Raw genomic sequence first — 25,595 nt, 5'->3', positions numbered from 1 at the left:
GTGGGTGAGGTGTGCTGTCTGTCTTCACAGAATGACTAGGGAAGGCCTATTGAGAAAGTGTCCTCAGGACAAAAATGAGAAAGACTAGGGCAGAGAAGTATCCCAGACAGGGAGGCAGCACATGCAAAAGCCCTGAGCCTTTGTGTCAAACATGCTTTTTGCACTCAGGGTTCTTATAATAAAGCAGGGATACCAGGGCCCAGTGGAGGCTGCTCATGGGGTTTCATGGGTGAGAAGTTCTCAGCTCTCAGGCAAAGGAGCACAGCCAGACTGGAGGCCTGAGGCCAGGAAGAAGCAGCCTGCCAACATCCCTACAGGCCATCAGCTCTGTGCTGACCCAGTCCCCAGACCCTAGTCCTGTAAGTCCTTGGGACCAGCACAGAGGTGCAGAGAGTCCCATGGCCTGGCCTAGCTGGACACTTTCCTGAGCTCTACCTCGCCTACCACGGCCCCAATCCCACTCTGCTCAGCCTTGTCCTGGGCTGTCTTGTGCCTTGTCAGCAAAGTCCACTCTATAGCTGGGATAACAGAGGCCCAAGGAGGGTGAGCTACTCGCTCAGGACCACATACCAGCAAGTGGCATGTCCCAGCCACTTGTGTGGCCCTGGATCCATGAGAAGCCAGCAGGACTGGGAGACAGGCTACCCAAGCCCTCAGTGCAGAGGCTCAGGGTGGCCAAGGAACTGGTACAGGCATGAGGGGCGGGGTGTGGAGACAACCCTGTGAGGACTGGGCCACATTTTGAGGGAGGGCTTAACAGGAAAGCAGCAAGCCGGGGACAAGAACCAGGATCCTACCAGGAAACTGAGGCTAGGCCTCAGCCTCTCACCAGGCCTCAGTTTCACTACCATGGTTTGCCAACCCACACCATCCCCTGAGAATCAGTCTGCCCACCAGGCCTTGGTCTTCCCATTGGTTAAAGTGCTCAAGGACAACCCAGCTCTCCTCAGGTCTGAACTTTGTGCATGCAGTACCCACAATGGCCCAAGGGGGGTAGCAGCCACCTGCCTTTCCCAGTTGCTGCCTGGAGGCAAACCCACCACCCAGGTGGCTCCAGGCCCAGGCCTCAGCCCTTGTAAAGGGTCAGCTCTCAGCTCCTCTCCCTGCTTGAGCCACTCCACCAGTCCTTTTGGTGATTTTTTTTCCCCCAGACAGGGACATTTTTCCCCTGCACCCAGGGGCCTTATGGACTCCAAGAAACCCAGCTTCAGGCAGAGGTGGGGGAGCTGAAAGCAGGGGGACCGAGCAGGGACAGGGGCTGGCCAGGAGTGGCAGGGCATCCCTTCACATTGTGACTCCAAGAAAATGCCAAAGCAGAGCCCAAGAACCCGAGGCATCTGAGCGACAGGCACCGGCTCAGGAAGGCAGGTGCTGGGGAGAGGTGAGCAGTGCTTCCAGCTAGACAGTACCCTGCCTGCTGCACTGAGGCCTGGGTCATTGAGGGCCACTGGCGTGAGCTCACTGTGGGTGTTCAAGTGGGTCCTTGGCCACAGGCCTTTCCTAAAAAGTGGGTGATGGAGGCAGGTCAGAAGGTGGCTGGCACCCACAGCAGTCCTGGGACCTCAGGTCACCCCCATGAGTCAGCAGGCTCACTGCACCCCTGCCTCATACAGGGCCCTGGGTGCGGTGTTGAGATGGGCACATGTAAGAGCCACAGCAGGAAAACGGCTTCATCAACGGAGGGAGCGTCTCCAGAAGAGAGAAGCGGGTAGTGTTCTCCTTTTGCCCTAATGGGGTACTGGGGTACTCCAATGATCACAGTTTGGGGCTTGGCAGACTTGAGAATGGTGAACCATCTGGATTCAAAGCCATATTACAAATGGCGACGGAAGAAGACAACATGGGACAAGGTCTGACTTGGGAAGTGGTGAGCCCCCCTCCCCCAACTTGAAGCGTTTGGGCTGAGGCAGGGAGCACTGTTTTTCTCTGTCTGGAAGAGAGAGAAGCTAAGCTGGTGTCCCTCTCAGCCCCTCTCCCCAGCTGCCAGAGCCACCAAATCTGATCACATCATCCCTGGAGAGGCTCCTGCTGCTCTCTGGATGGGGACTGGGTTTCCCCACCCCTGCTGGGGACTCTGCCCTACTCCTGACTTTCTCTGGCCTTTCGCTTGATCCTCTGGGCCTTCACACATGCTGTGACTGCCTCGGAACACTCCTGTGTTCCCTTTCACCAGCTAACGCTGCTCAGGTTCGGTAGCCCTTTGGGGACTGTGGAGTAGCCCTTCGAAGCCCCCAGCACCGGGGGGTGGCGGTTGCAGCCTCTAACCCAGAACCGTCCCTGGACAAGCACAAGCTTTCAAAGGGTTCCCAGCTCAGGAGCAGGGAAAGGCCCAGGCCTCAGTGTCCTCTGTAAACTGAGGGCAGTGCTGACGGTAGGGCGGAGTAGTCGGTACCACTCGGCGTTGCGGACCCGGCGGCTGCGGCCACTCCCGCCGGGATTAGGAGGCGCGAGCCGGCTGGCCGGTCACGTGCGCGCAGACCTGCCCAGGTGGGGCGGGTGACGCAGGCGGCGCGGCCAGGTGAGGCGAGGTAGCTGCAGGTGCCCAGGGCGCGCCCTGCCCCCGCCCGTCCTGCCGCCCTTTCCTCCGGGCCGCCAGGGATCCCACCTGTCCAGAGCGCGACGCCCCGCCCACCCACCGGGATCCCACCTGTCCCGATCCGAGCGCGACGCCCCGCCCCGCCCCCGGGCCGCACAGGAAGTGGGGAGGGCGGGACGGGGAGGGGCCGCGCGCCCTGAGCTCGGAGCGCGGCTGCTGGCTCGACCCTGCGAGCGTCGCTGCTCGTCCGCCCCGCGGTGCAGGTGACCCTGGGGACAGGTGAGGACGGGGAGGGGGAGGTCACGTCGGGGCAGGCAGGTAACCCAGGGCTCCTCTCCTCCCCTTGGCTTTTCCCGCAAGCCCTGCCCCGGGTCCGCGACAACTTTGCACAGCCCCCACTCAGGCCCCAGCGTCCTGCTGCCCGCCCCCTGCCCACCGGGAGTCCCCGGGAGCCGCTTCCTCCCGGCTCTAAAGGGAAATTTTGCGGCGGGCGTGGGGGACACCGGAGCGCAGGGACTCTTGGGAAGTCCCAGGGAGCTGGACAGGAGGTGGGGAGGCGGAGGGAGCGACCCTTCCGCGCCCTGCGGAGGTTCTGCTCCCCAGAGCCGCTTCGCCCCAAATTCAGACCTCTCCAGGAGCGACCAGCCGCTTCCCCCAGGCTCTGTCCCCATCCTGGTGGCCTTGGCGCAGCGGGGAGCCACCGCAGGCTCCTATTCTGCCTCCAGCTGAGAAGGGAGGCATGGAGGGGAAAGGGATTGCTTCCAAAGCTGTGCGTTCCTCCTACTAGCAGGGCAGGACACCTACTTAGCTGCTCTGCCTCAGTTTCCACATCTGTAAAATGGGAGCAGGGATCCTTCTTGAGATTTGAGTGAGTACTGGATCTCAGCTGGCACCTAGAATGGGGGAGGGGGTGTGTGTGGAGTGAGTGGCCGCCAGGGTGAGTCCTGGGAGGCCTCCACCTCCCTCCTGGAGCCCAGGCAGGGCTCATATCCTACCTGTGTCAATGAGTTGCTCAGTCTGTGCACCAGCTAAAGTCCGGGTGTGGGAGTGCTCATCAGGCCATCCAAGCCAGTCGTGGTGGCACCTACGGGGCCTGGTGGGATCAGTGGAAGAATCTCACATGCCTATAGTGGCTGCCTGCCCTGACATCCCTCTCACATAGTGTTTAGGTGTGTGGGCTCTGGGTTCAAATGCTGCTCTGTGTGACCAAAGCACGTCACATAACCTTCCAGGCCTTTATTTGTAACGTGGAAGTAGTCGGAGTTTCTCTTAGAGGGTCTTGACTTGGTCAGCTGCTGCTGATCTCCCGTTCCAGGGATAAACACCAGACAATCACCAGTCCTGCTCTCAACCATGCCCATGGTCCAAAGAGAAGAAAGTGGACATTCGGTCAAAGCATTGCCCAAAGCAGGTTAGGTGTCTTGGGTGGGCTTCCTGGAGGAAGTAGCCTAAGTCACTTGAGCTGGAGAACCGGATGGTAGAGGCTCCTCCCCTTACCTACTTGGACACCAATAGGGGTGGAACCCTTGCTGGGAGGCTGTCCTGGGAGCTCTAGCTCCAAAGGGATCACCTCTGACCCCACATGAGCACCCCACCGGGAAGTCACCATCCACCTGCACGTGAGGAAACTGAGCAGCTGGCTGAGTTCTCCGTGGCGGTGCCCCGAGGATAACAGACTATGTTCCTGTTTGGATGGGACACTGCCGAGTTGGGCGGGGGGGTTGGTTTCATTTTGTGGATCAGTCTTGGCTGCTGGTCTGCTCAGGCTGTGGCACTTGTGTGTGCAGGTGACAGTCCCTCTGCAGCATTGTGGGCAAGGCCAGAATCCCCACTCACCTGGTTCCCAGTTTGGGGACAACCATCTAGGTCAGGACAGGGCCTGGCACTTTGCCTGGCTCTCCCTGACCATCGGCCTGACCCTCAGGCCAGGTTCCTCGCTGTCAGAGAGGGAAGATACCCACCTTCCAGAAATTTGGGGAGGGATCAAAGACACAGTGGGTGAGGTGGCGTTGGAGGGCACCAGCTATGCCTGGTGTGCAGCTGGTAGACATAGCAGTGGGAGCCTGTCATCTGGTCACTGCCAGAGCTCTGCTCTTTATCCGTGCCCCCTTGGGGGATCTCTCTCTACTGGTGCCAGCCCAGCCTGGAATGGGGGCCTGGGTTTGTGGGATGTCTAGATTTAGAGACAGGAGCCAGGTGGTGGGTGCTTCTAGCTGAGCCAGACTTTATCTGAACTGGGCATACCCAGTGGGTTTCCCCACCCCCTCTGGGAAAAGTGGCTCTCGAGCTAGCTGTGATGGTTATCTCCACCTCAGCACTGGGGGCGTTTGTTCCAGTTAAATTTTTGCTGTGTCTTGTGCACTCAACCCTCAACATGCCAGTACGTGTGACCACCAGCAGTGTCACAGACATTGTCAAGTGTCCTCTGTATGGCAAAACTGCTCCAAGTCGAGAGCCACTGAGCTAAGTAAAATCACTGTGTACTGTGATTGTTGAAACCAGATCCTGCCCCAAATTATGTGTGACTCCAAGCTTGGCTAGGCGGAATTGCCCGGATACAGGGGCACCATTGTGGGTTGGCTGGGTTGTGCTGAAGAGGCTGAGCCCCACCACATAGGGTAGGTACAGCTGGACCTAGAAGCCAGAGTAGGTGGGACAGAGATGCCCCAAGGGCGGACCCACCCCAGAGCTGGAGATGGAAGCCCAGCAGAGAGGTACCAAACATAGGGTAATTTAGGTTCCTGTGAACAGAGCAGCAGCCCCAGGCCCTGGACATCAGGCTTCTGGGAGGAACAAAAAGGATATTGTGGGTGGGTGCCCACTAGAGTCCTGGGAAGTCTGTCAGGAAGGATGTCCTAAGGAGCTGGAGGACTGGGTGCAGGGCGGCCCACCCAGCCCAGGCCAGATCTGAACAGAGCAAGTCAGGCAAGGCCAAGTTAGCTTAGGACTGGACAGGCTCATTAGGGTCACCTGAGATGCCCAGCTGCATCACGGCTTTCCCACTCACGTGTCTGGGACCTTCCCCACCGTGGGACACTTAGTGGCAAAGAGAAAGTGAATGCTGTGGGTTCTGAGGCCTCCCCCTGGGGCCTTTCTGATACATCCTGAGTGGAAGCAGGTGAGTGTGGTGGAGCGCCCTGCCTCTTGCACACTGGTTCTCGTGGAGAGCTCTGGGCCCTCTCCCAGGAGGCACAGAGCAAGTGCCAACATCAGGTGTTGACCTAAGTCAGGAATTGAGCCCCGCTATTTGTGGGGACATGAACTGAGAATTGTCCCTGCCCCCGCAAAAGCTCACAGACTTGTAGGGAGACAGAGGGACGGGTGGACCGACAACACAAAGCTCTGCTACTCCATGCATGTTTGGAGGGGTTTTCTGCAGGCTCCCTATTCAGCACTTCTGGACGCTGGGGAGCAGATCCACCTGTGTGGCCTCTGCAGCATGTCTGGCCTCTCTCTTGGAGATACTGTTGCATGGATAGTGTGGTTGGTGTCTGCCTGGAAGGCAGTTGAAAGGAGTATGAGCTCTCGCCAGGTCCTGCCTGCATCCCAGTGAGAACAGAGTGTGGTCTGCAGAAACCAGCCAGCCTGGAGGAAGGGCTGCAGATACAGGCATACTGGGGCTGGGGTCAGAGCACCCTGCAGGACAGTGGCCTATGCTCCCAGGTGTGTGCACTGGGCAGATGGGCCTCCCACCATGGTGCCTTCCCCCTAAACAGAAGCTGAAGCAGAAGCAAATACCTAACTGTCTCCAGCAGAGACAACAGCCAACAGGAGCTGAGACAAAGGAGGAAAGTATATGGGAGCTGAGCTCCTGAGACCCACTAACAGAAGGAAACTTGTCCAAAAGAAAAGATGATCCTTGTCATAGAAGATGTCACATCCGTAAAACAAGAACAGGGTGCCATGAATAAAGAAAGAATAGCTAGAGAACACAAGAGAGCTGTTGGTAGGGCATGAAAGTCACAAGAAAAGGTCCATGGGAAAACAGGAAGATTAAATAGAAGCCATCTCCTGAAAGGAGAACAAAGATGAAAAAAGTAAGAGAAAAGGGAAGAAATTAGGAGAAAAATCTCAGAGGTTTTGATCCTCATTCATGAGTGTTCCAGGAAGATATTATCCAAGAAATAATATCGAGCACATGCAGCCCTAATAGTCACCAGCAAGAAGACTGAAGTTCTACGTGGCACCTTGCTCAGCAAATGGACATAAAGGCCCAAAACCTCCCCAGGGCTGGGGCAGGCATGGGGAGAAGCACGAAGTCTTGATCCAAGGAAGAGAAGTAGGTAGGGCCTCAGGATGCCTCACAGAACCACCGAAAAGAGAAGGGTGTGTCCTGATTCTGGAAGAAAGTAATCTGCAGCGGGAACTCTAAGCTCATCCTACTTACCAGCCAGGGAGAGGGAGAAAAATACGTTTTCAGGAACTCAAAAGTCTACCTACCAAGTTGCTTGCCAGGACAGTGCCCAGATGTGCTGAGGGAGGAGGCCCAGGGCCCAAGGTCCAGTGTCCAGCGTGGAAAGATCACCTGAGCCAGGCCTGGGTGAGAGCATCTCTGGGGAAAGCCGGAAGTGGTTTCTGCACATACAAGACATCCACTCAAACACGTCAGAGGCCCTGGAACTCTGGGGTTTAACGGGAGAGTCTGGCTGTCAAACTAGACAGGGGAAGGTCAGGGCTCATGCCCCACAGCACTGTGTGGCTATGCAGCCAAGTCCATGTCCAGGACAGGGTAGGAGTCAGGAAGAGCTGCAGTGCCCACAGTGGTGGCCTCTGGGGACAAGGCAGCATGGGCAGCCTGACACACAAATATGTCTTCCCGTGCTATTTGACTTTCGAATCGTGTGTGTAGTTCTTTATATAGCGAAAAGCTTCAAAGCTAAAAAGACCAGTGTGTGTGAGGCATCCACAACTCCTGAGAGCCCAGCCAGCTCCTGCAGGCAGAGCAGGTGCCCATACCCCAAGGGGCCGAGCTCTCCTGGCTCCTGGGCAGGTGGTGCCCCAGGCCTGTGGGTGTGGTGTCTTACAGAGAAAGGAGATCACACCCAGTGAGGCTCACCTGACTGGTTCTAGTTCGGGCACCTTTGGGCCCTGGAGCAGACTTTGCCCTCTGCTGGGAGAGGCTGCCTCCTGCCAGTCTTGAGCACTGACTCAGAGGAAGCTGATGGATATTTATTTGATGGGAGATGGGACACACTAATGACATGGGCCCTTCAGAGCCACCTGCTCACTCTAACCTTGTGGAATGTCCCTAAGGTGACTAGATTACGTGTAGAATAAAAGGACAGCACAGGAGTTCTGTGTCCTTGGCCCTTAGAGGTCTAAACTGAGCTGATTTCTCTCCAGGTCTGGGTAAATTGCAAACAAGTTAACATGGATGTGTGACCCTGGGATGATACAGCCCTGCCCCCGCCTGGCCAGCACCAGGCGTCACAGACAGATGCCAGCTCCCCAGCTCCCGGGGGAGGCCTGGGGTGGCTGCTGTTGTCCTCAGCCTGTGTATTGGAATGTCCTGAGGAATGTACCCTCCCTCAGGAGGAGCCAGGGCTCCAGTCCACCCCTTTCCAGGTCTCTGAGCCTTAGCTGTCTGCACATTCCTGGGATCTTCTTAGCAGAAAGCTGGGAGAGCTTAGTGGTTTCTGGGTCTGGGTGGGGACAGAACCGGCTTCCCTGGTGTCCTGAAATTGCCCTAACATTTCTACTCTTTGGCCAAAACCAGTGTTAGGACTGTGCTTTGTCTCGTGCCAAAGGCAGAAATGGGACAGGTCAGGGATCAGCACACACTCAGAGCAGCAGTGTCAGGCACGGGCTACCTGCTGCTGCCACCTAAGCTGCCAGGCTAGGGCTGGAGGATGGGGCAGTCAGTGACAATGGAGAGGTCCAAGGGGTAGAGATTAGCTCTGGGGACACAAGCTGCCAGTAGGGCCGGGCTGGCGTGTCCAAGGAGAAGTAGTGGCCCACAGCTGGCACCATGAGCAACAGGGATGACTGGCTGTAAGGCTGCTGCCCTGTGCCTGACAGTGTGTTCTGGGTCTGTGGTTCCCGTCAGAGCTCTGCAAACATCTCAGTCCCCTGCTTCCCTCACATCTGCACAGCCACCTGGGGTCGCCTTAGGCTGTGCCCATCAGAGCTCCTGAGACTGGGCCTTTAGGTACCATTCTGAGTTCAGAAACACATAAAAATGTAAGTGTATGGCCTGCCATGGGGAGAGGTATTGTGGACAGCCAGCCATGGTTGTGGCACCATGTGGGGGAGATGGCCAAGAGAAGAGGGAAGCAGACAGACCTGGACTTGGGTCCTGGTTCAGCTACAACTGGTGCTGTGTCCCTGACTGGTCCCTGGGCCTCTAGACAGCCTGGCCTCCTAACAGAAACATCAAGCAAGGCCACATCACTGCCATGTCATCTGATGCAGCCTCAGGAAAGATCCCTGGGACACCAGGTTTGTCCTGTGACAAAGTGGTTCCAAGAGGCCCTGTGGCCTCCAGGTGTAGCAGTAGGGGCTGAACCAGGATTCCAGTCCTGGTCTGCAGGGCCTCTGGGCGCCTGAATTGCTCCTGCCTACTCCTGCTCGGGACTTGGTGTGTGCTGCCAACATGGGAATCAGGGTGGCCCTGAAATCCAGCTCAGAGACCAGCTAGCTGCCCAACCCTAGTGGGTGTCCAGCCTCCATCATCAGATGAGACCTGAGCAGGAGCAGGTGCAAGGCCATCCCTGGGCTCCCTGCTTACCCTAAGTGGGCTGTGCCACCTCCCAGGGGAGGTTCCTGGGGACAGACTGTGCCAGCAGCCAGCCTGGCTCTTGGCTGCTTCACTGTCCTTTGTACACTGAGTCATAGAGCTGTGCCGGACTCCAGGCTGTGTGGGCACAGATGCTAAGAAGCATCAGGCACTTGGGTAGATGTCCTGAGCCCCTCACCTCTGTCCCCTCCCCCCAGGACCCTGTGGCCACCCAACATGTCCCAGCGGCATTCGGACAGCTCTTTGGAGGAGAGGCTACTGGAATACCGCTTCCACTCGGAGCTGCGACTTGACGCCAATGGAAACCCTGCATCTGGGCTCCCCATGGTCCGAGGCTCCCTCAGGGGCAGGACCAATGCTGCTTTTGAGCCCAAGGCCTCGGGGCCCCCACAGTCATCCTCAGGGGACATGGAGCCACGGCCCATCATCCTGAGTACACAGAGCCCTGCGGCCCTCAAGGTGGGCACCCAGCAGATGATCCCCAGAAGCTTGGCCGTGACCAGTAAGGCCAAAACCCCAGCCCGTCATCAGAGCTTTGGAGCAGCTGTGCTCACTAAGGAGGCGGCACGGCGGGACCCTCAGCTCCTTTCGGCTGCCAGCTTCTCCCTGGATGACATGGATGTGGACATAGGCTCTGGAGGGATGTTGAAACGCAACCTGCGGAACCAGTCCTACCGGGCGGCCATGAAGGGCCTGGGGATGCCACAAGGCAAGGCGGACTCTGTCCAGCTCAGCACCAAACTCCAGGCTCTGGCCGAGGAGCCCAGCCAGCCTCCCACCCGGTGCCCAGCCAAAAACAAGGTAGGAACTTTATGCCAACAGTGGCTAGGGGCTCAGGAGTTTGCAGGCAGGTGGGCAGCCTGGTTCTCCATCTCTCTCACCTTCTGCATCGCTGTGGCTACCTACCGTTAGTAAACCTTACTGTGTGCTCCTGACCAGTTTATTCCAGCTGAGTCTAGCAGCCAGGCAGTGAGTGTGAGCCTCCCATTTTACAGAGGAGGCTGCTGAGGCTCAGATCACGAATTTGGCCAAGCCCCCAGACTCCCACCCCCACTTTCACCCATCCCCACCCAGAGTGCACAGCAGAGCCCCAGAGTGGACAAACAGGGGAGCCACTCTCTCAGCCTAAGCAGGGACCAGCCTGTCTGATGCCTTTGCAGCACTGATTGGTCTGGGTTGGTCTGCCCAAGGGGCTCTTGACAGCGACTAGGGAGGGGCAGTGGGCAGTGCCTGCTGCCTGTACCCTGGAAGACACCTGACCAGACCCTCTGCCCCTCCTCCCACTTCTCTGCCTACCCCAGTGGCCCTTGAAGCTGGGTGTGCAGTGCACCTTTACTTGAGTGGCACTACAGCCCAGGGGGACAGAGAAAGCCCTTTGGGGCACCTGTGAAGAGGGCAGGCCTTTGTTATTGACAGCCACTGAGCAGGAAGGCCATGTTGAGGGAGGGCTGCCTGTCATGCCCCCACCAGGACAGGGCTGTAGGGATCTTCAGAGTCCCTCTGCCTTGCTCTGTTCTTACCTGGTGGGTGGGGTGAGGCAGGGACTTTCTTTTTTTTCAAGGCTTGGTAGCCTGAGCTCACCTGAAACATAAAATATGAGGGGTCTGCATGGGCGCCTCTGATAGGTGCCTTCCTCAACCTGTTGATGTACCCCAGGCAGAGGGGCACAGTTGGCCTCCATGAAAGGCCCAGAGAGGGCTTTGCATCTGTGTGGCCCTGCCAAGCTCCCAAACCTTTCTGAGCCTCAGTTTCCCCACGTGTAAGTGAAGATAACAGCTGTCCTTCCATGGCACACTCAAGAGAGACTGATACTCAGCCTCAGTTGCCCAGAGTCAGACATGGTGTTCATGCAAAGGGCCTGTTCACTTGGGCATCAGCTCACCACTGCCTCCTGTGCCCGGGCTCCTGGCTGGACCCTGAGCTGCAGCCCTGGCTTTAGGAGAAGCTGAGACCATCTGTGAGAAAGACGGCTACCAACCAGTCACCTGCTTAGACCACGAGCTTCCAGTGGAGACTGATGGTGGCCAAGGCAGACCCTGTGTCCCTAGTACTAGCTACTGTTCCCTGCCACATCTCTCCCCTGCTATGCCTACCTGAGATGCCCAGATCCCAGAAACTGGTGGGATCTCTGCTGTGGGTCCCTACACCCCAGGTGCTAGAATGGCACCAACACTCTGGCCACAAGGGCCAGACCCACAGAGGTCTCTTCATTCGTTCACTCACTCACTCACTTGTGATTCGCACATCCAGCACTCAGTTCCTTAGCACCCAGTGATGGCCCATTCTGGGGTACCAAGTTGAGCCCAGTGAGCACAATCCCATCTTCAGAGAGCTCCAGGGTGAAGAGGGGCATTGTGGGGGTGCCAAGGGCCAGCAAGGGAAGGCTGGGGCAGCAGAAGCACAGAGGAGGGAGTTCCCATGGCCACAGGGACAGGAGGCTAAAGTAGAGGTCAGAAGGACTAAGGCAGGATTGTGAGGAGGAGGAGCCTAGGCAGGAGAGAGCACCTGGGAGGCCAGGGTGTGGAGGGAACATGGCCAGGTACTGCTGGGAGCGCTGCACTTTCCTGACCAGCAAGGGGAGTTTTCAGGCCCCAACTGGTTCTAAAACCAGAAACCAGCCCCTGCCTTCCTGGAACCAGTGCACCTGCAAAAGTCCTGTGTCCCAGCCAAGAAGAGTGGGGTCCAAGTAAGCTAGCTGAGAGTTCTGTCCCCTGCCCCATTGCCCCTGCCATCCCTCCTTCAGCTTCTGAGGCTGCTGGCCAATGCCAGGGGCCAGACACTAACCAGCCAGCCCTGGTTCTTGCTGCTACCTCAGGTCCTACACCACTGCCCCTCCTCAGCTCTCTGCTTACCTGGGCTTCTCTCCAAGCTTACTCGTAACTCCCAGGGTTCCACACCCCACTCTCCCCTTCATCCTCTTGACTGGCTCAACGCTCATCTCCCTCCAGGCAATCTGCTTGAACCTGTCAGCCTGAGTCCCATTCCACCCCATCTCACTTGTCCTGGCCTCTGCTCGGCAGTGCAGAGGTCCATGTGAAGTGCTGTCTATTGAGTACCTCTGTGTGCCCAGCAAGGCTCCCTCCAATTGGACAAGGCCTTGTACATCTCACTGTAAGATCTCTGGGACCCCAGAGCCTCAGGATCGCTGGAGGCCTGTACCTCCCCACGACCCGCTCACCGCTGCTGTTTCTGTCTTGTCTATGCAGAGGACTCTGGGACGAAAACGTGCACACAAGGGCTCCTTCAAGGACGGTAAGTGGCTCCTGAGGCTGCCGACAGCTGGGCTTGCCCTTGGCAGGGTGAAGCTGGTGGTAGGTCTCGGGTGGTACCTGGGAAGGTGAGGGTGTCCCAGTGGCTGATGTGACTGCGACTCTGATAGATCCAGAAAGCTCCCTTGGACTCCCTTCTGTGTAACCAAGGGCAGGGGTCTGAGTCCCACATACTCCTAAGCACCCAGTGGGTCTGGTGCCAGCTCCCAGAGGCACAGAAGCCTATGCCACATGCTCTGCATGGAATCTTTCAGGTCCAAGGGGAGCTTGGTCAGTGTTGAGAACTCAGGAGGGAAGGGATGGCAGGTGTTCAGACTGCTGAGGGCTGTGCCTGACTGGCTAGACGGAGACCTTGAGGCACTGGAAGGATTCAGTACTCAGGTGTCCCAGGCTTGGTCTTTGTCAAGACGTTCTAAGACACAATGACCCTGGCAGGAATTTCCCTCACTCCCCGTGAGCCCTGAAAGCTCCGTGGATGCCCATGGGTCAGGAACAGGGATCCAGGCCTCCTCTGTGTTCACCTTGCCCTAAGAGAGCAGCTTCAATGCCCCAAGTCTCAGAGCAGGGTTGACAGAGGTGCCCTGAGGTGAGACACCCCATCCCAGGTGGGCTCATAGGATAACACCAGCACCCTCAAGCTGAACCTGAGGATGCCTCCCAATCCCCATTCCCCCAGGCCAGCATAGCTGGCCCCTTCAGGGCTCTGATTTGTCACCTCAGCCCTGGCCTGGAGGTGCCACATTCAGCCCTGGGCTGCCAACCATCTCCTGGGCTGGCCCTACACAGCCAGGGGAGCCAATGGGTCAGAGAAGAGCCTTTCCTGGGGTCCCTGCACTGCCTGATGCACTCAGAGATTCTGGGGGGGTTTGGGGGGTGGGGCTGGGCCTCCTCCAAGCTCCCAGGCACTTAGGTGACTCTGCTTCTCTTTCCAGACCCCTGGTTCTACCAGGAGATTCGGGAGCGGGGCCTGAACACCAGCCACGAGTCTGATGATGATGTGCTTGATGAGCCCTCCAGCCCTGAGGGAACCCGGAAATCAGACACCACTATCGTGGTCAAGAGCTACCGGCCCGCCCAGGTCACCTGGAGCCAGCTCCCAGAGGTAGGCTTAGCCAGGTGGGGATGCAGGAGGCCCAGTGACCTGTCTTCCAGCCCATGGTGGCCCCAGGTCCTCACAGGGAGGGCAGCTTTCTAGAAGCCCTCATCTCTGCCAAGCGTGCCTGTGGATCCCTGCATACCCTCGAGTTGCTCTTTCCATACAGGGCTTGGGGGTCATTGAGAGAAAAGCATAGTTAGGGACATGTGAGTTTGTTCTCTGCCATTATTCCTGCTCAGACTGACCTGCAGGGCGCTCTGGGTGCAGGGCCCTCAACTGGGAAAGGGCTAAGAGGGTCCTTATAGGGGGTACAGGGGAGGTGACCACCAGGACTTGGAGGCAGGGCCAGCCACCCCCATTCCCATGTCTGAAAATGGGCTTGTCCAACTGTGGGGGCTCAGTAGACAGCAGGACTGGGACAGTGGCCCCAGTGTATGGAGGCTACAGCTACTAGGGGCACAGCTGGCTGCTGTAGATAGACTCGTGACCCCCTGTCCCCCCAGGCAGGCAGTGGGAAAGGAAGTGGTGGGCCTGGCTTTCCCTTCATCTCAGGACAGTGGAGTGCTTCATTTGCCATCCCCATGGGGGACAAGGGACCCTCCATGCTTCTGCCTGCTGTGGACTCTCCGGCTAGGGAGAGCCCAGCTGAGGGTAGAAGTTTCCAGAAGTATGTTTGTTGCTTGCCGGGAGCTGGGCATGTGTTACCACGTCCTCAGTGTTACTGCACCTCAGTAACACTGCTGGATATCAGATCTCCTGCCACCCCCTCATGGGAAGAAACTTGAGGCCCAGGCACTGTTGATGGCCTCTGATGAAGGCATCCCTGGATCCTGCAGAGGCTAGGCAGCACGGCAATACAGCCTGTCCTGGCCTGCTCTGCAGGGACCAGGCGTGCCACAACACAAGGGAGGCACACTTACGGGCCCTAAGGGGGCAGAGAGCTCTGGTAGTGCCACCATGCTGGCTCAGTGTTACTGTACCTTTCTTCCAGGGCTCTGACTCACCTGCCCAAGTATTGTCTGAGTTGTGGCCCTGCCCTCTGGGTGGGCTCTAGACTGCTCCTCCTCCCCCAACACTCTCAGGGCAGGTCTTTGGGAAAAGATGCCCCCATCTCCCTCTGGACTTCCCATTGCTATTCCTGGGCTGGCCCAAGTCTCTATTGAAGGGTGGGCTTCCCCCTGGAGGTTTCCAGAGAGAGGGAGATGCAGTAACAGGACCAGCCAGTTCACGGTCACTGAGCTGAGCATGGGTGGCTGCAGATGTTCTATGTCAGGGATGGCTTTGCCCAGACTCCTGCCTCCTCTGGGCTGCTCTGTCTCCATGTTGGCTCTGGTCCATGGGTAAGTGTCTGGCTCCAGCTTCCGGGATGTATAATCTATATAACTCCCAGCCTATGCCCTCTTCAGGTGGTGGAGTCGGGCATCCTTGACAAGCTGTCCACTGAGGAGCGCAAGAGGCAGGAGGTAAGGTGTTGGGCAGGGGGCACTGAGCAGAGGGTGCTGGCCAAGGTGCCCCCACCCCAGACATCAAGGGGACCATATAGCACCCTGGAGGAAGGGGACAGAAACCAAAGTGATGTCCACCCACTCACCCACCCATTGGCTGCCTCCTGGGTCAGATGTGGTCATGATGACTGAGGACTGTGGATGGCCGAGGACTGTGGCCTATACCCTGGGTCAGGCACTCTCTGAGCTCCTTTGCCACCTTGGGCAGTGTTGGGATGGGGCTACCATTGCCCCCTTCTCAGGCAGTATGGTAGCCCTTGCCCAGTTTCATGCAGCTGCTAAGTGCCTGAACCAGAGTGCAAAGCCAGGAGGTTCGCTGTCAACCTGGGCAGGCTGTTCTGACAACACTATCCAGGGGCTGTGCTCAGGGTCCCAGGTCTCTGCCTGCCCTGCCTCCTCTTCTTCTGAGCACCTGTCACATCCTGGGCACAAGCTCCTCTGGGCAGAGCAGCTCACCATCTCCTCTTGCCACAGGCCATCTTTGAAATTCTGACGTCTGAGTACTCCTACCTGCACAGCCTGAACATCCTGGTGGTGGAGTTCCTGCAGTCTCACGATCTGCGGACAACCATAACACAGACGGAACATCACCACCTCTTCTCCAACATTCTGGACGTGCTGGCCGCTAGTCAGAAGTGAGCCACTCTCAGCCCTCCCCCATGGTCATGGAACCCTCACTTCCTGGGCAGTGTGACTGGAAAGGCCACCCTGCCCCAGTTGGTCAGCACTGTGATGGTGCTGGCTGGCTCTGGGCTGCCATCTGTAGATGGGACGGTTTGTTGCAGCTGCTGACTGGCACAGAGTGTGACAACCTCCAAGAGCCTTTGAGGCCACAAAGCTGACCCCTGGGACCACTGAGCAACAGGATGGTGGGCATCCTGGCCTCTCAGGAAAGGTGTAGCACTTCTCATAGGGCACAGTCCTGCCTCTCTGACAGGCACCTTCCCACCACAGAACTGGGCATAGACAGCTACCTGACAGGCATTTGTGGAGAGCCTCATGACACAGGTGGCAGTGCACACGGGTGCTCACCCAGCTAAGAGGAAGCCTCAAGTTGCAGCCCCAGGTCATGTTCTGCCCAGGAGTGTCCGGTGGCTGGACTGGGCTCTGGTTGCAGAACTGGAGGTGAAGGAGGGGCCAAGCGTGCAGCTGCAGGCCATCAAGGGCATGTGTGTGCGTACACTTGACTGTATGCTTTGTGTGCCTGTACTTGCCTTATGTTCTTGTGTCTCACATGTGTGCATGTGTGTGTGCCAGTGATTGTGTGTGCCCTTTCATGTGTATACCTGTGCACACCTGAATAAGGCTGTGAGTGAGTACCTGTCTGTGTATGCCTGTGTGTGCCTCTGTGTGTGTGCGCATGTGTCTTAATTTCCTAGAGAGCCCAGCCCTCTAAGCCCACACACAGGCAGGGCTGGGATGGAATGAGTGGGGTGGGGTGATGAGTAGGTCATGGGGCCCTGGCTCTCTGGCTTTGAGGCTGGGCTCAGGGAACATGGTGACTGCTGGCTCCTTCATGTTAGAATCAGCCCGGCCCTTGCCAAGTCCACCCAGAGTCTGCTGCCTGTGGGCACCCCTGCCCACCTCTCCTAAAGTTTTAGCACCATGGGGGACTGGGTGAAAGAGACTGTCCTGTTCCTGGAGACAGGCTTCCTGTAGAACTTCAGCAACTGGCTATGGGAAACTCCCTACCCCTGACTCAAGTCGGGGGGCGGGGGGAGGAGGATCTGGAAGAGGGGTCACTCCTCCCCAATGCTCCCCTCCCAGTGTGCCCCCCTTTGTGGAACAGCCTCCATTTTTTTGGCCCCTCCACCATCTTAGGGTGGGGACCCATCACTACCTTAGGGTGGGACTCTGGCCCCCTGCCAGTCCCCTCTCAACCATTCACAATGGCCTCCTCCTGGAATCAGTGCTGTTTTGGGACAGTGGCTGATGGCTGGCTTTCCCAGAACTCTCTCGGAAACCCAAGTCCTGCGTTTCAGCTGGGCAGCCTGGCCTGTAGGCTGCTGGGCCTTGACTCACTCTCCAGCCTCACCCACAGATGTCCTGACTTACTGTTCTGTCTCCTGGGACTTCCCAAGGACCAGTGCCTCATTGGGGTGTCTGCTTACAGGAAGTGAGGTCCCTATGTGGGAAAGCATGGCTGGGTCCTAAGGGACCACTGCCACGTCCAAGCCAGTGAAGGGGTTTCTCAGATGGACAGAGGTCTAGTGGGAGGACCAGATCAGGGCCTGGAGAGGTGGACAGGGCAGAACCCTGGCCATTATTTTGTGCACACCTGCATGTGTGTGTGTGCACATGCGTGTGTGTGTGTGTGTGTGCCCATGCAGCTGTGGGTATGGCATTAACTCACTTTATCCTCGCCACCCCAGACTGGGGCCTGCTCATAGAGGAGCTCAGGGGCTGGCCATTACCTCCAGGGAGGTTGCCAGAGCCTGGGCCTATCTACCTGCTGTGACCTGGGCTGCCCCCCTCAGAATGGGGTGGGACTCAGTGAAGGTGGATGGTTTGTGAAGCCTGGCAGGGAGCTTGGCTAGCAGAGCCACCTGGGATGCAGGACCTGTCCCTGGAGAGATGTGATCCTGTTTTGCCCTTCAGGGCCCTTGTGTAGCCCCTCTGTGCCTATAAGACTGGGCACTGCATCTCTGCCCTTGAGCTCATGTCAGGGGCAGGCACAGGGCTGGATGCTTCCTGGGAGGTGGCAAAAGAAACTGATCTGTCGTGGAGGTTCAGGGATCGGAGAGGAAGGTTCACAGTTGCACTGCAGAGAGTCCTGGCTCCCTTCTGCATGAGCTCCCATCTGGCTTGGGGACTGACCTGCCGCTTCCAGGAGTGTGGCTCCTGCCATGTGTGTATGTGGGTGCACGCATGTCTGCATATGCATGTCTGTGTATTGTAAACGTGCGCAGGCATGGTGGCAGGGCCTCATCCCACCCCCTGTGCGGCAGGTTCTTTGAGGCCCTGGAGCAGCGGCACAAGGCGCAGGTGTGTGTGGACGACATCAGCGACATCCTGGAGGAACACGCTGAGAGGCACTTCCACCCCTATGTTGTCTATTGCTCCAACGAGGTCTACCAGCAGCGCACCCTGCAGAAGCTAACGTGAGTGGGTCCCCGTGCTCACAGCCCCTTCCGGCAGGTTCCACCCCATCTCTCATGGGCTGGCCAGGCTAGGCTCCTGCCCACAGTAGGGACAGCTGTGTCCTCTGTTGCAGAAACAGCAACGCCACCTTCCGTGAGGTCCTGAGGGACATCGAGAAGCGGCCTGCATGTGGAGGTCTCCCCATGATCTCCTTTCTGATCCTCCCCATGCAGCGAGTGACCCGGCTGCCCCTCCTGACTGATGTGAGTAACGGTCTGGGACACCACCATCCACACTCAGTCACAGGACCCCACCATGGAGTCCTGCTTTCAGGCCAGGCACTGCCCATCTGACCTCCACCAGCTCCTCCACACCAGCTCTGTCTGTGTGATTTGAATAGTTATGATAGCAAACACTGGACAGTGCAGATAATTCTCTCCTTGTGGTCAGCATCGTGGTCACCACTGCCCGTAGAGCACACACGTGTACATGTGCCAACTTCCCACAGGCTGCAGAGGCAGAGCTCACTGAGGTGGCTACACGAGCCACAGTGAACTTCAGACCCTTGGCCCCTAGAGCTATATAGCAGTGGGGCTGCCAAGGTCCTCCACTGGCCACTCCCCAGGCTTGAGGGAGACAACCACAATGGGAAGTGGTGGGAAATGGAGGTGCCAACTTCTATTCCCACCAATCCAGTCTGTCCCGGCTGAGCCCCAGGGGTGCAGAGGCCATTGGGGGTTGTGTACACTGGTGGAGCCCTATAGGAGCCGTCTGGAGGCCCTTATCCTGCAACCACTACCCGGGGTTTGGAATTAGTGGGGAGCCCTTGCCCTGCATAGGCCTCCAAGAGGGGCTTTGGCTCCTTACTGCTGGTGTCTTCTCCAGACACTCTGCCTCAAGACCGAGGGTCACCCTGAAAGGTACAAGGCTGCCAGCCGTGCACTGAAGGCCATCAGCAAGGTAAGGCAAGGGCAGGCAGGGAGCTGATCCTAGCCCTGACCCCTGTATCTCCCCCATAGCCCTGTCTCATGTTCTTCCCAGCCCACCAGATAGCACAGTCCCAGGGGTAGAAAGCATTCGGGATTATCTGTGCTAAGTTTTTCGTGGTACTGATGGTGAAACAGGCCTGGAGCCAGTAAATGAACCCCTGGGACTAGGACCAGCCCGGCACCACCCAGGAGGTCAGGCACTAAGGACTGCAGGGCAGAGCTCTCTGTGGACCTCCCTGCAGCCCTGCAGCCCTGCAGTCCAGCCTGTGAATGCTTGTGTCCACACTTTGCAGCTGGTCAAGCAGTGCAACGAGGGGGCCCACAAGATGGAGCGTACAGAGCAGATGTACACACTGCACACACAGCTGGACTTCGGCAAGGTCAAGGTAGGTGCTGCCAGCCAGACCTCCCTAAGACCCCCTCCCCACCAATCTGAGTCTAGAGGTCACACTCCCTGAGCCTGAGGGCTGGAGAGAGGTCTCTGTCTGGGAGTGCCTACCCTGAAGAAGCTCAGGTAGTGGTGCCTTTGGTCTATGCAGGCCTCATTTTCCCATAGGGGTATGTGCCGTGTGCAGGATTCCTGCACTCAGCTTTTTAGCACACCTAGAGGGGAGCCTCTGGCTTTGCCATCACTCCTGGACTGCATAGGCAGAGTGTATGCCAGTCACTTTGCCCCTCCTGGGCCAGGGCTCCTTGCTGGCTTGTTGGGGGCTGGTCAGGGCATCCCCAAGGACAAGGAGAGAGTGAGGGGCCAGCTCAGATCTCAGTAAGGGTCGGATCAAGGGGCACCATGTTTCCAGCCTGTGCCTGAACAACCCTCACCTCCCTTCCAAGCAGGCAGAACTCAGACCTTGTCCTCCTCAGACCCCCTCCAGCCAACTCCAACCTGGCCTCATCCCTTGTTATCCAGTGTCAGCCCCAGTAGCCAGTCCCAAATATGGACCCATCCCGGTGCCCTGTCCACTTGGTGCCCCTTTGTCCACTAAGAGGTGCTTTGGTTTGTGTGATGAGCCCCAGGCCACCCAGGGTAGGGCCCAGCAGTGAGGCCTCAGAGGGTCCAGCAAGGGCAGTGGGTCCCTTGGGAGTGGTTCTGGTGGGCTCCATGAAGAAGGCATGAGGGTGATGATTGCCAACAACCACCACCCTATGTAGGCCATATATTCAGATCCTTGGTCCTCTCATATTTGGGGTGCAGTGTACCCCACCCATAGCAAGAGCCCAGTCCCAGGCCTTGGGACCAAGTGGGGCACCCATCCCCATGTGGTCTTGGAAGTCAGGCAGGCATAGAGGGCAGTCTGGAAGTGGGGAGGGGAGGCTGGTCCAGGTGGGGAAGTGGTGGGGCAGAGGTTGGGCAAGAGATGTTGGGTGTGAGCATGTTAACAGCATATTTGGGGAGCAGCCTTAACTGCTAGCTTAGGAGCGGGGCCCTCTCCCCAGCTAAGCCTGCTCTGGTGGCCCCCTCTTTTCTGTGCTTTTAACCTCCACCCTACTCCACTCAACGTAGTACCAGGCTCCAGGGTGGGAAGCAGCTGTTTTGGAGTGGGGTCCTGGACACCCAAAGTGGCCATCCTGAGCAGGCCAATCTTCTTATACTGGCGCTGGCCCCTGGCACATCTCACTCCTAGGAAGTGCAGATCTGAGTCCTCCACCCAAAACACCTTGAGGTAAAGAGGTGTGGAGCCCTCCCCAGGACTGGCCTCCACTCCAGCTCAGGTGGGACATTCAGCAGGTGCCCAGCAGGTACCATGTGGGCTTGGCTGGAGGAGTTTGGGCAGGGCTGGCCTGGCCTGGATTGGAGCCCAGCACTTGTGAGCATGCTCAATAACCATTATTTAAAACCCAGGCACGTTTCAATGCTGGTCACGCAATCTAGGGAGGCAAGAGAGAGTCTCATCCTTGCCTCCCCGGCCAGGGGTCATATTCATCTGTCTCTGTCCTCAGTCCCTCCCGCTGATCTCCGCCTCTCGCTGGCTGCTGAAGCGCGGGGAGCTCTTCCTGGTGGAGGAAACCGGGCTTTTTAGGAAAATCGCTAGCCGGCCGACGTGTTACCTATTCCTGTTCAGTGATGTCCTGGTCGTCACCAAGAAGAAGAGGTAGGTGCTGGGCCACAGGCCATGGGGCTGGAAAGCGCCAGGAGTGTCGGGGAACAGCCTGAGCCCTTCTGACCTTGGCATTCAGCTCCATACCCACGTGATACAAGGTGGCTGAATGGCTCCTGCCAGCACCCAGGGCTGGGCCTCACACCCAGGCTGCAAAGAGGACCTAAAAACTGTAGACCTTTGTCTCTGGGCTCAGGGAGCGGGTCTTGGGAGTGCCTCCCTGCAGCGGAGGCACCACTGACCTCCTGTGTCCTCACAGTGAGGACAGCTACGTGGTACAGGACTATGCCCAACTGGATCACGTCCAGGTCAGGAAGCTGGAGCCCTCAGAGCTCTCTCTACCTGGGGGCGGCAGCCGCAGCTCCTCCGTGCCCCACCCCTTCCAGGTGACCCTGCTGCGCAACAGTGAGGGCCACCAGGAGCTGATCCTGCTGTCCTCCGACTCTGCGTAAGTTGGGCATGGGAGGAAAGGTCACAGGGGAGGGGGCAGTCCCTTGAGGTCCACGTGGGTGCAAGACCCTGAGGGTGGCAGTATCTAGTCCTCAGTGGCGATTCACAGCAATTTCCTACCGTGTGCCGGGAACTGCTGGAGCTGCAGGGCAGAGCCCTGAGCAAAGCACACAAATGTCCCTTCGTGTTTTTGTTCCCGGGAGGGGCACACCAATGGATGAACCACTGAGTTGTCCAGTACCAGGAGGGAGGGTGTAGGGGTCAGGTTTGGATGGTGTTGGTGAGGAAACCTCACCATTGACAAGGTGGCGTTTAATCAAGTCCTGGAGGAAGGGAGGGGATGAAATAGCAGACACAGAAGTACTTGGCAGGGACATAGTCCTGCAAAAGCCCTGAGTCCTTGCCATGGAGCAGCACAGTGAGCCAGGGGGACAGCGGGCTCAGAGACCCCTAGGCAAGTGAGGCCTCGCTCACACTCTCTCTGGCCCCCAGGAGTGACCGGGCCCGGTGGATCACAGCACTCACCTATAAGGAGAGGCAGTGGCAGGGCCCCACCAACAAAGGAGGTGAGTGTGGGGCAGGGACTGGCCAGACTTGCATCTCTGGGATGTGGCTGGCCTGGCGAGGAGGGACACGGTCCAGCTTTCAGTCCCTACCACAGCCCACCTGCCCCTGGAACTGGACCTTGGACCTGTGGACGTGTGTCTGTCGTGCACACAGATCAAGCTGTCTTTTGTGGGCTCCTCAGGAGACAGAGCAGGCTGGTCCATAGATCTGTTACCTCCGGCTCTGGCCCTGCGTCCCATTAGGGGAGGGAGTGCCCTTTCTGCCAGAGCTGGGTGCTTTGACCTCAAAAGCAGGAGTGCCTATCCTGCAGCCTCTGGAGGACCCGCTTAGCTCAAAGGAAGCTGTCCTTGGTCCTGTGCTGAGTCCCTGGGGGCCAGGTGTCTACAGAAAGGTGCTGGGAGGTGGAGTCCCCTCTGCCTAGGACTGCAGCGGTCTTGGCCAAGCCCTTCCTGGACTCACCACTGATGTCCGCTCCCCCACTCAGAGCTGCCCCAGGTGGAGATCACCAAGGCCTACTTTGCCAAGCAGGCGGATGAGATCACGCTGCAGCAGGCTGATGTGGTCCTGGTCCTGCAGGAGGAGGATGGTAAGCATGGGCAGGCGGTCAGCCCTGGCGAGCATGCAGTGTGCACTGGGGTGCAAGGTTCATGGCCTGCTTCATCTGCCCTCAGGGCCTTTGTCAAATGGAAGCCTCTGTGTCCCTGAGTTATGGAATCAAAGCAATTTCTTTATCACTCTGTCACTCTGTGCCCTAAGCAGGAGAAGGGGGTGTCTGGTCTGCTAGGGGTCCCCACTCAGCCTCTCCCTGCATATGTCTACACAGGGCCCTGGGTGAAGCTGGGTGAGGCGGGTGCAGCCCCAATGACCTCAGTGATTGGCTCCTGGCAGGCTGGGTGCCCAGGTGGCATGGAGCAAGGCGTCCTCACTGTCCTCTCCTGAGGCAGGAGGGGTGGTCAGTTTTCCAAAAGCTTCCTGGGTCCTGGCATCCTCAGGAGCAGTGTGCAGGAGCTGGAGTGACTGCAGCCTGCCCTTCACCTGCCCTGTCCGCACACAGGGTGGCTCTACGGCGAGAGGCTTCGGGATGGAGAGACAGGCTGGTTTCCTGAAGGCTTTGCCCGCTCCATCACCAGCCGTGTGGCCGTGGAGGGCAACATGCGTCGGATGGAGCGCTTACGGGTGGAGACGGGTGTGTAGCCAGTTGGCGGGCGCCTTGAGACTCAGCCTGCGGTGGGCACAGCTTCGGCCCCTTCAGCACAGCAAGTGGCCCTGCCCAGCTCCAGCAAGTGTGGTGACCTTGTCTCAGGGCCTGGCATTGTTCCCGAGTCTTCCCAATCCCCTGTGGCTGAGCCCAGGCTATGGAACTCCGCAGAAGTAAGATCCACAGATGTAAGATGGCGCTGGCCACCCAGGGAAAAGTCCTCGAGGGACACTCGGGGCCACACCCTCAGGAGCCCAACCTGGCTCCCCTTGCCTCCTGACAACTACGCCACCCACCCTGCTGGGTTCCTGCAAAGGAGCTAAACCCAGGCTGATGATACAGGACCACTGCCTTAGTGGGACAAGGTGGGGCCATCTCCCTGCCGCACCCCTCCCATCCCTAACTGGAACAAGAAGGGTCCAAAGTGCCCAGGATGCCCATGTTCTGAGAGCACAGCCATGGAGGGAGGCAACCTGCAGTGCCAGCAGGGAAACTGACTTGGGGATTTTAAACTAAAATTAAAGTATTTCTTTAAACCTTGGATTTCCACAGTAAATCTCAGCCCAGGTGAAGGTCACAGTCATGCGTTCCAGTGAAATTTCCAAGGTGCCATGGGCTGGGACTGGCCCCTGTGCATGGCCACTGGTGCTTATCCTTGGCTCTGGTCTGTCTGTCCCTTGGCTGGAGGGTCATGGGCAAGGCCATGGCTCCTCTGGTCAGAGCTAATGTCCCCTGCCTTTCTTGGCTTAGGTGGTGCTAGAGTCTGGGGTGACGGCACCCAGCACATGCCAGAGAATCTGCCCTGATCCTGCTGGGCTCCCAGCTTCTGCATGTAAGGGTACATCTCCTCCAGGAACAGACCAGAAATGGGGGTGCAGGAGGCCCCATTCAGCCCCTCTCAGCCCCAGGGCAGCTGCAGCTGGGTGCGGTGGGGAGGGGGCTCTGTACCAGAAGGGAGGCATAGCTCCTTCCTGCGGCTTCTGGGACCGGAAGGGCCAAGTCCAGGCTCAACCTGGGCTAGGGGCTAGGGTTCAGTAAAGAGGCGTGGCCTGGGGTTGACTCAATGGAGATGGGCCCCTGGACAGATGGGCATCTCACGTCCATTTCCTCAGCTGTGAGCTGAACTCACCGATGTTTTCCCGGAGCTGCTGGCTGCCAAGGATGGCAGTGTGAGTGAGTGAGTGTGCATGCACGCATGTGCCCACGTTTGGCAGGCAGGAGCCAGCAGATGGCAAATTTGTGTAAAACTAACTGTCCTTTAGCCCCTGGCTTGTTTTCACTGCTGATCCCATGGGGTAGGCTGGCCCACCTCTGGTCCTCTGCCAAGAACATGTTCAGTAAATGGAGCGAAGTAGGTTTGGAGGGCCCCAAGGTCAGGGCCTGTTTTTGCTGTGTCACCTAGAGCAGGTTGCTCTGCTCGTCTCAGCTTAATCTCCAACTGCTTCATTAGCAAGGGGCAAGGATGCCCAGCCTTGTGGAGGACCGCCAAAGGACACCTGGTAGAGTTCAGGGTAGCTAGTGCCACCTGAGCAGGAAACTCTTCCCCCAGCAGTCAGGAAGTGCCAGGTCCAACTGTTGGCAAGGCATGAGGGACACACAGGACAGGGCCAGCCTGCACCTGCTGGCTCCCTTGCCCCTCCTGAGGACGAGCCTGTCACCCACTCAGCATGGGTGGGGCATCTGGCACCAGGAACAGCTTTGTCTAGCCCAGTCCCTCTTCTTGTCTGGCTTCATGGCCTTCTCTCCTGTTGCAGATGGGGAAACTGAGGCCCACTGCTGAGGTCAGGGGCTTGAGGGGGCCACTGATGCTTCTAATAACACCAGCTAACTCCGGAACCCAGTGGGACCAGGTCCTAAGTAGCAGGTGTCTCGGAGGCCTTGCCACCCATGGGGCACCTCGGTGGCCCTCGGTCTGTGAGGCAACATGGGCTGCTCTGATTCCTTTCTCAAGGGTGGCCTAGGCAGCAGAGGCCCAGGTCCTTCATCTCAGCAAACCCCAATGCCCGGCTCCAACTGGGCACAGAGTGGACACTGGGGCCAGGTGGGCACCTACCCCAGCTTTCCTGAGA

At 58.1% G+C, this 25,595-nt stretch overlaps 1 protein-coding gene across 2 annotated transcripts; it reads left to right on the top strand.

The window, feature by feature from the left end:
* The first annotated feature begins 2,709 nt into the window (after positions 1 to 2,709).
* On the top strand, positions 2,710 to 24,062 carry Arhgef16 (Rho guanine nucleotide exchange factor 16). 2 transcript variants are annotated; one of them, XM_020158356.2, is made up of 15 exons: positions 2,710 to 2,815; positions 9,470 to 10,073; positions 12,479 to 12,524; positions 13,474 to 13,643; positions 15,044 to 15,100; positions 15,617 to 15,777; positions 18,091 to 18,243; positions 18,357 to 18,486; positions 19,109 to 19,183; positions 19,506 to 19,598; positions 21,154 to 21,305; positions 21,571 to 21,759; positions 22,254 to 22,327; positions 22,813 to 22,914; positions 23,383 to 24,062. In XM_020158356.2, the coding sequence occupies exons 2-15, from the start codon at positions 9,489 to 9,491 to the stop codon at positions 23,520 to 23,522; spliced, it is 2,127 nt and encodes a 708-aa protein (XP_020013945.2). In that variant the 5' UTR covers positions 2,710 to 2,815; positions 9,470 to 9,488; the 3' UTR covers positions 23,523 to 24,062. The 2 variants fall into 2 exon arrangements, with proteins under 2 accessions (XP_020013945.2, XP_073937644.1); XM_074081543.1 differs by having other exon boundaries at positions 2,713 to 2,799.
* The last annotated feature ends 1,533 nt before the right edge of the window (positions 24,063 to 25,595 follow it).

Source organism: Castor canadensis, chromosome 7 (assembly GCF_047511655.1).
Source record: "Castor canadensis chromosome 7, mCasCan1.hap1v2, whole genome shotgun sequence".
NCBI lineage: Eukaryota > Metazoa > Chordata > Mammalia > Rodentia > Castoridae > Castor > Castor canadensis.
This window is presented reverse-complemented; position numbering and strand designations above follow the sequence as displayed.

Bases quoted from the DNA above. Each gene is read 5' to 3' on its own strand.
- Arhgef16 (XM_020158356.2), top strand. From the start codon at position 9,489: ATGTCCCAGCGGCATTCGGACAGCTCTTTGGAGGAGAGGCTACTGGAA. The intron at 15,778-18,090 runs GTGAGCCACTCT...CCTGTGCGGCAG, and splicing joins GTGCTGGCCGCTAGTCAGAA to GTTCTTTGAGGCCCTGGAGC. The intron at 19,184-19,505 runs GTAAGGCAAGGG...CACACTTTGCAG, and splicing joins CACTGAAGGCCATCAGCAAG to CTGGTCAAGCAGTGCAACGA.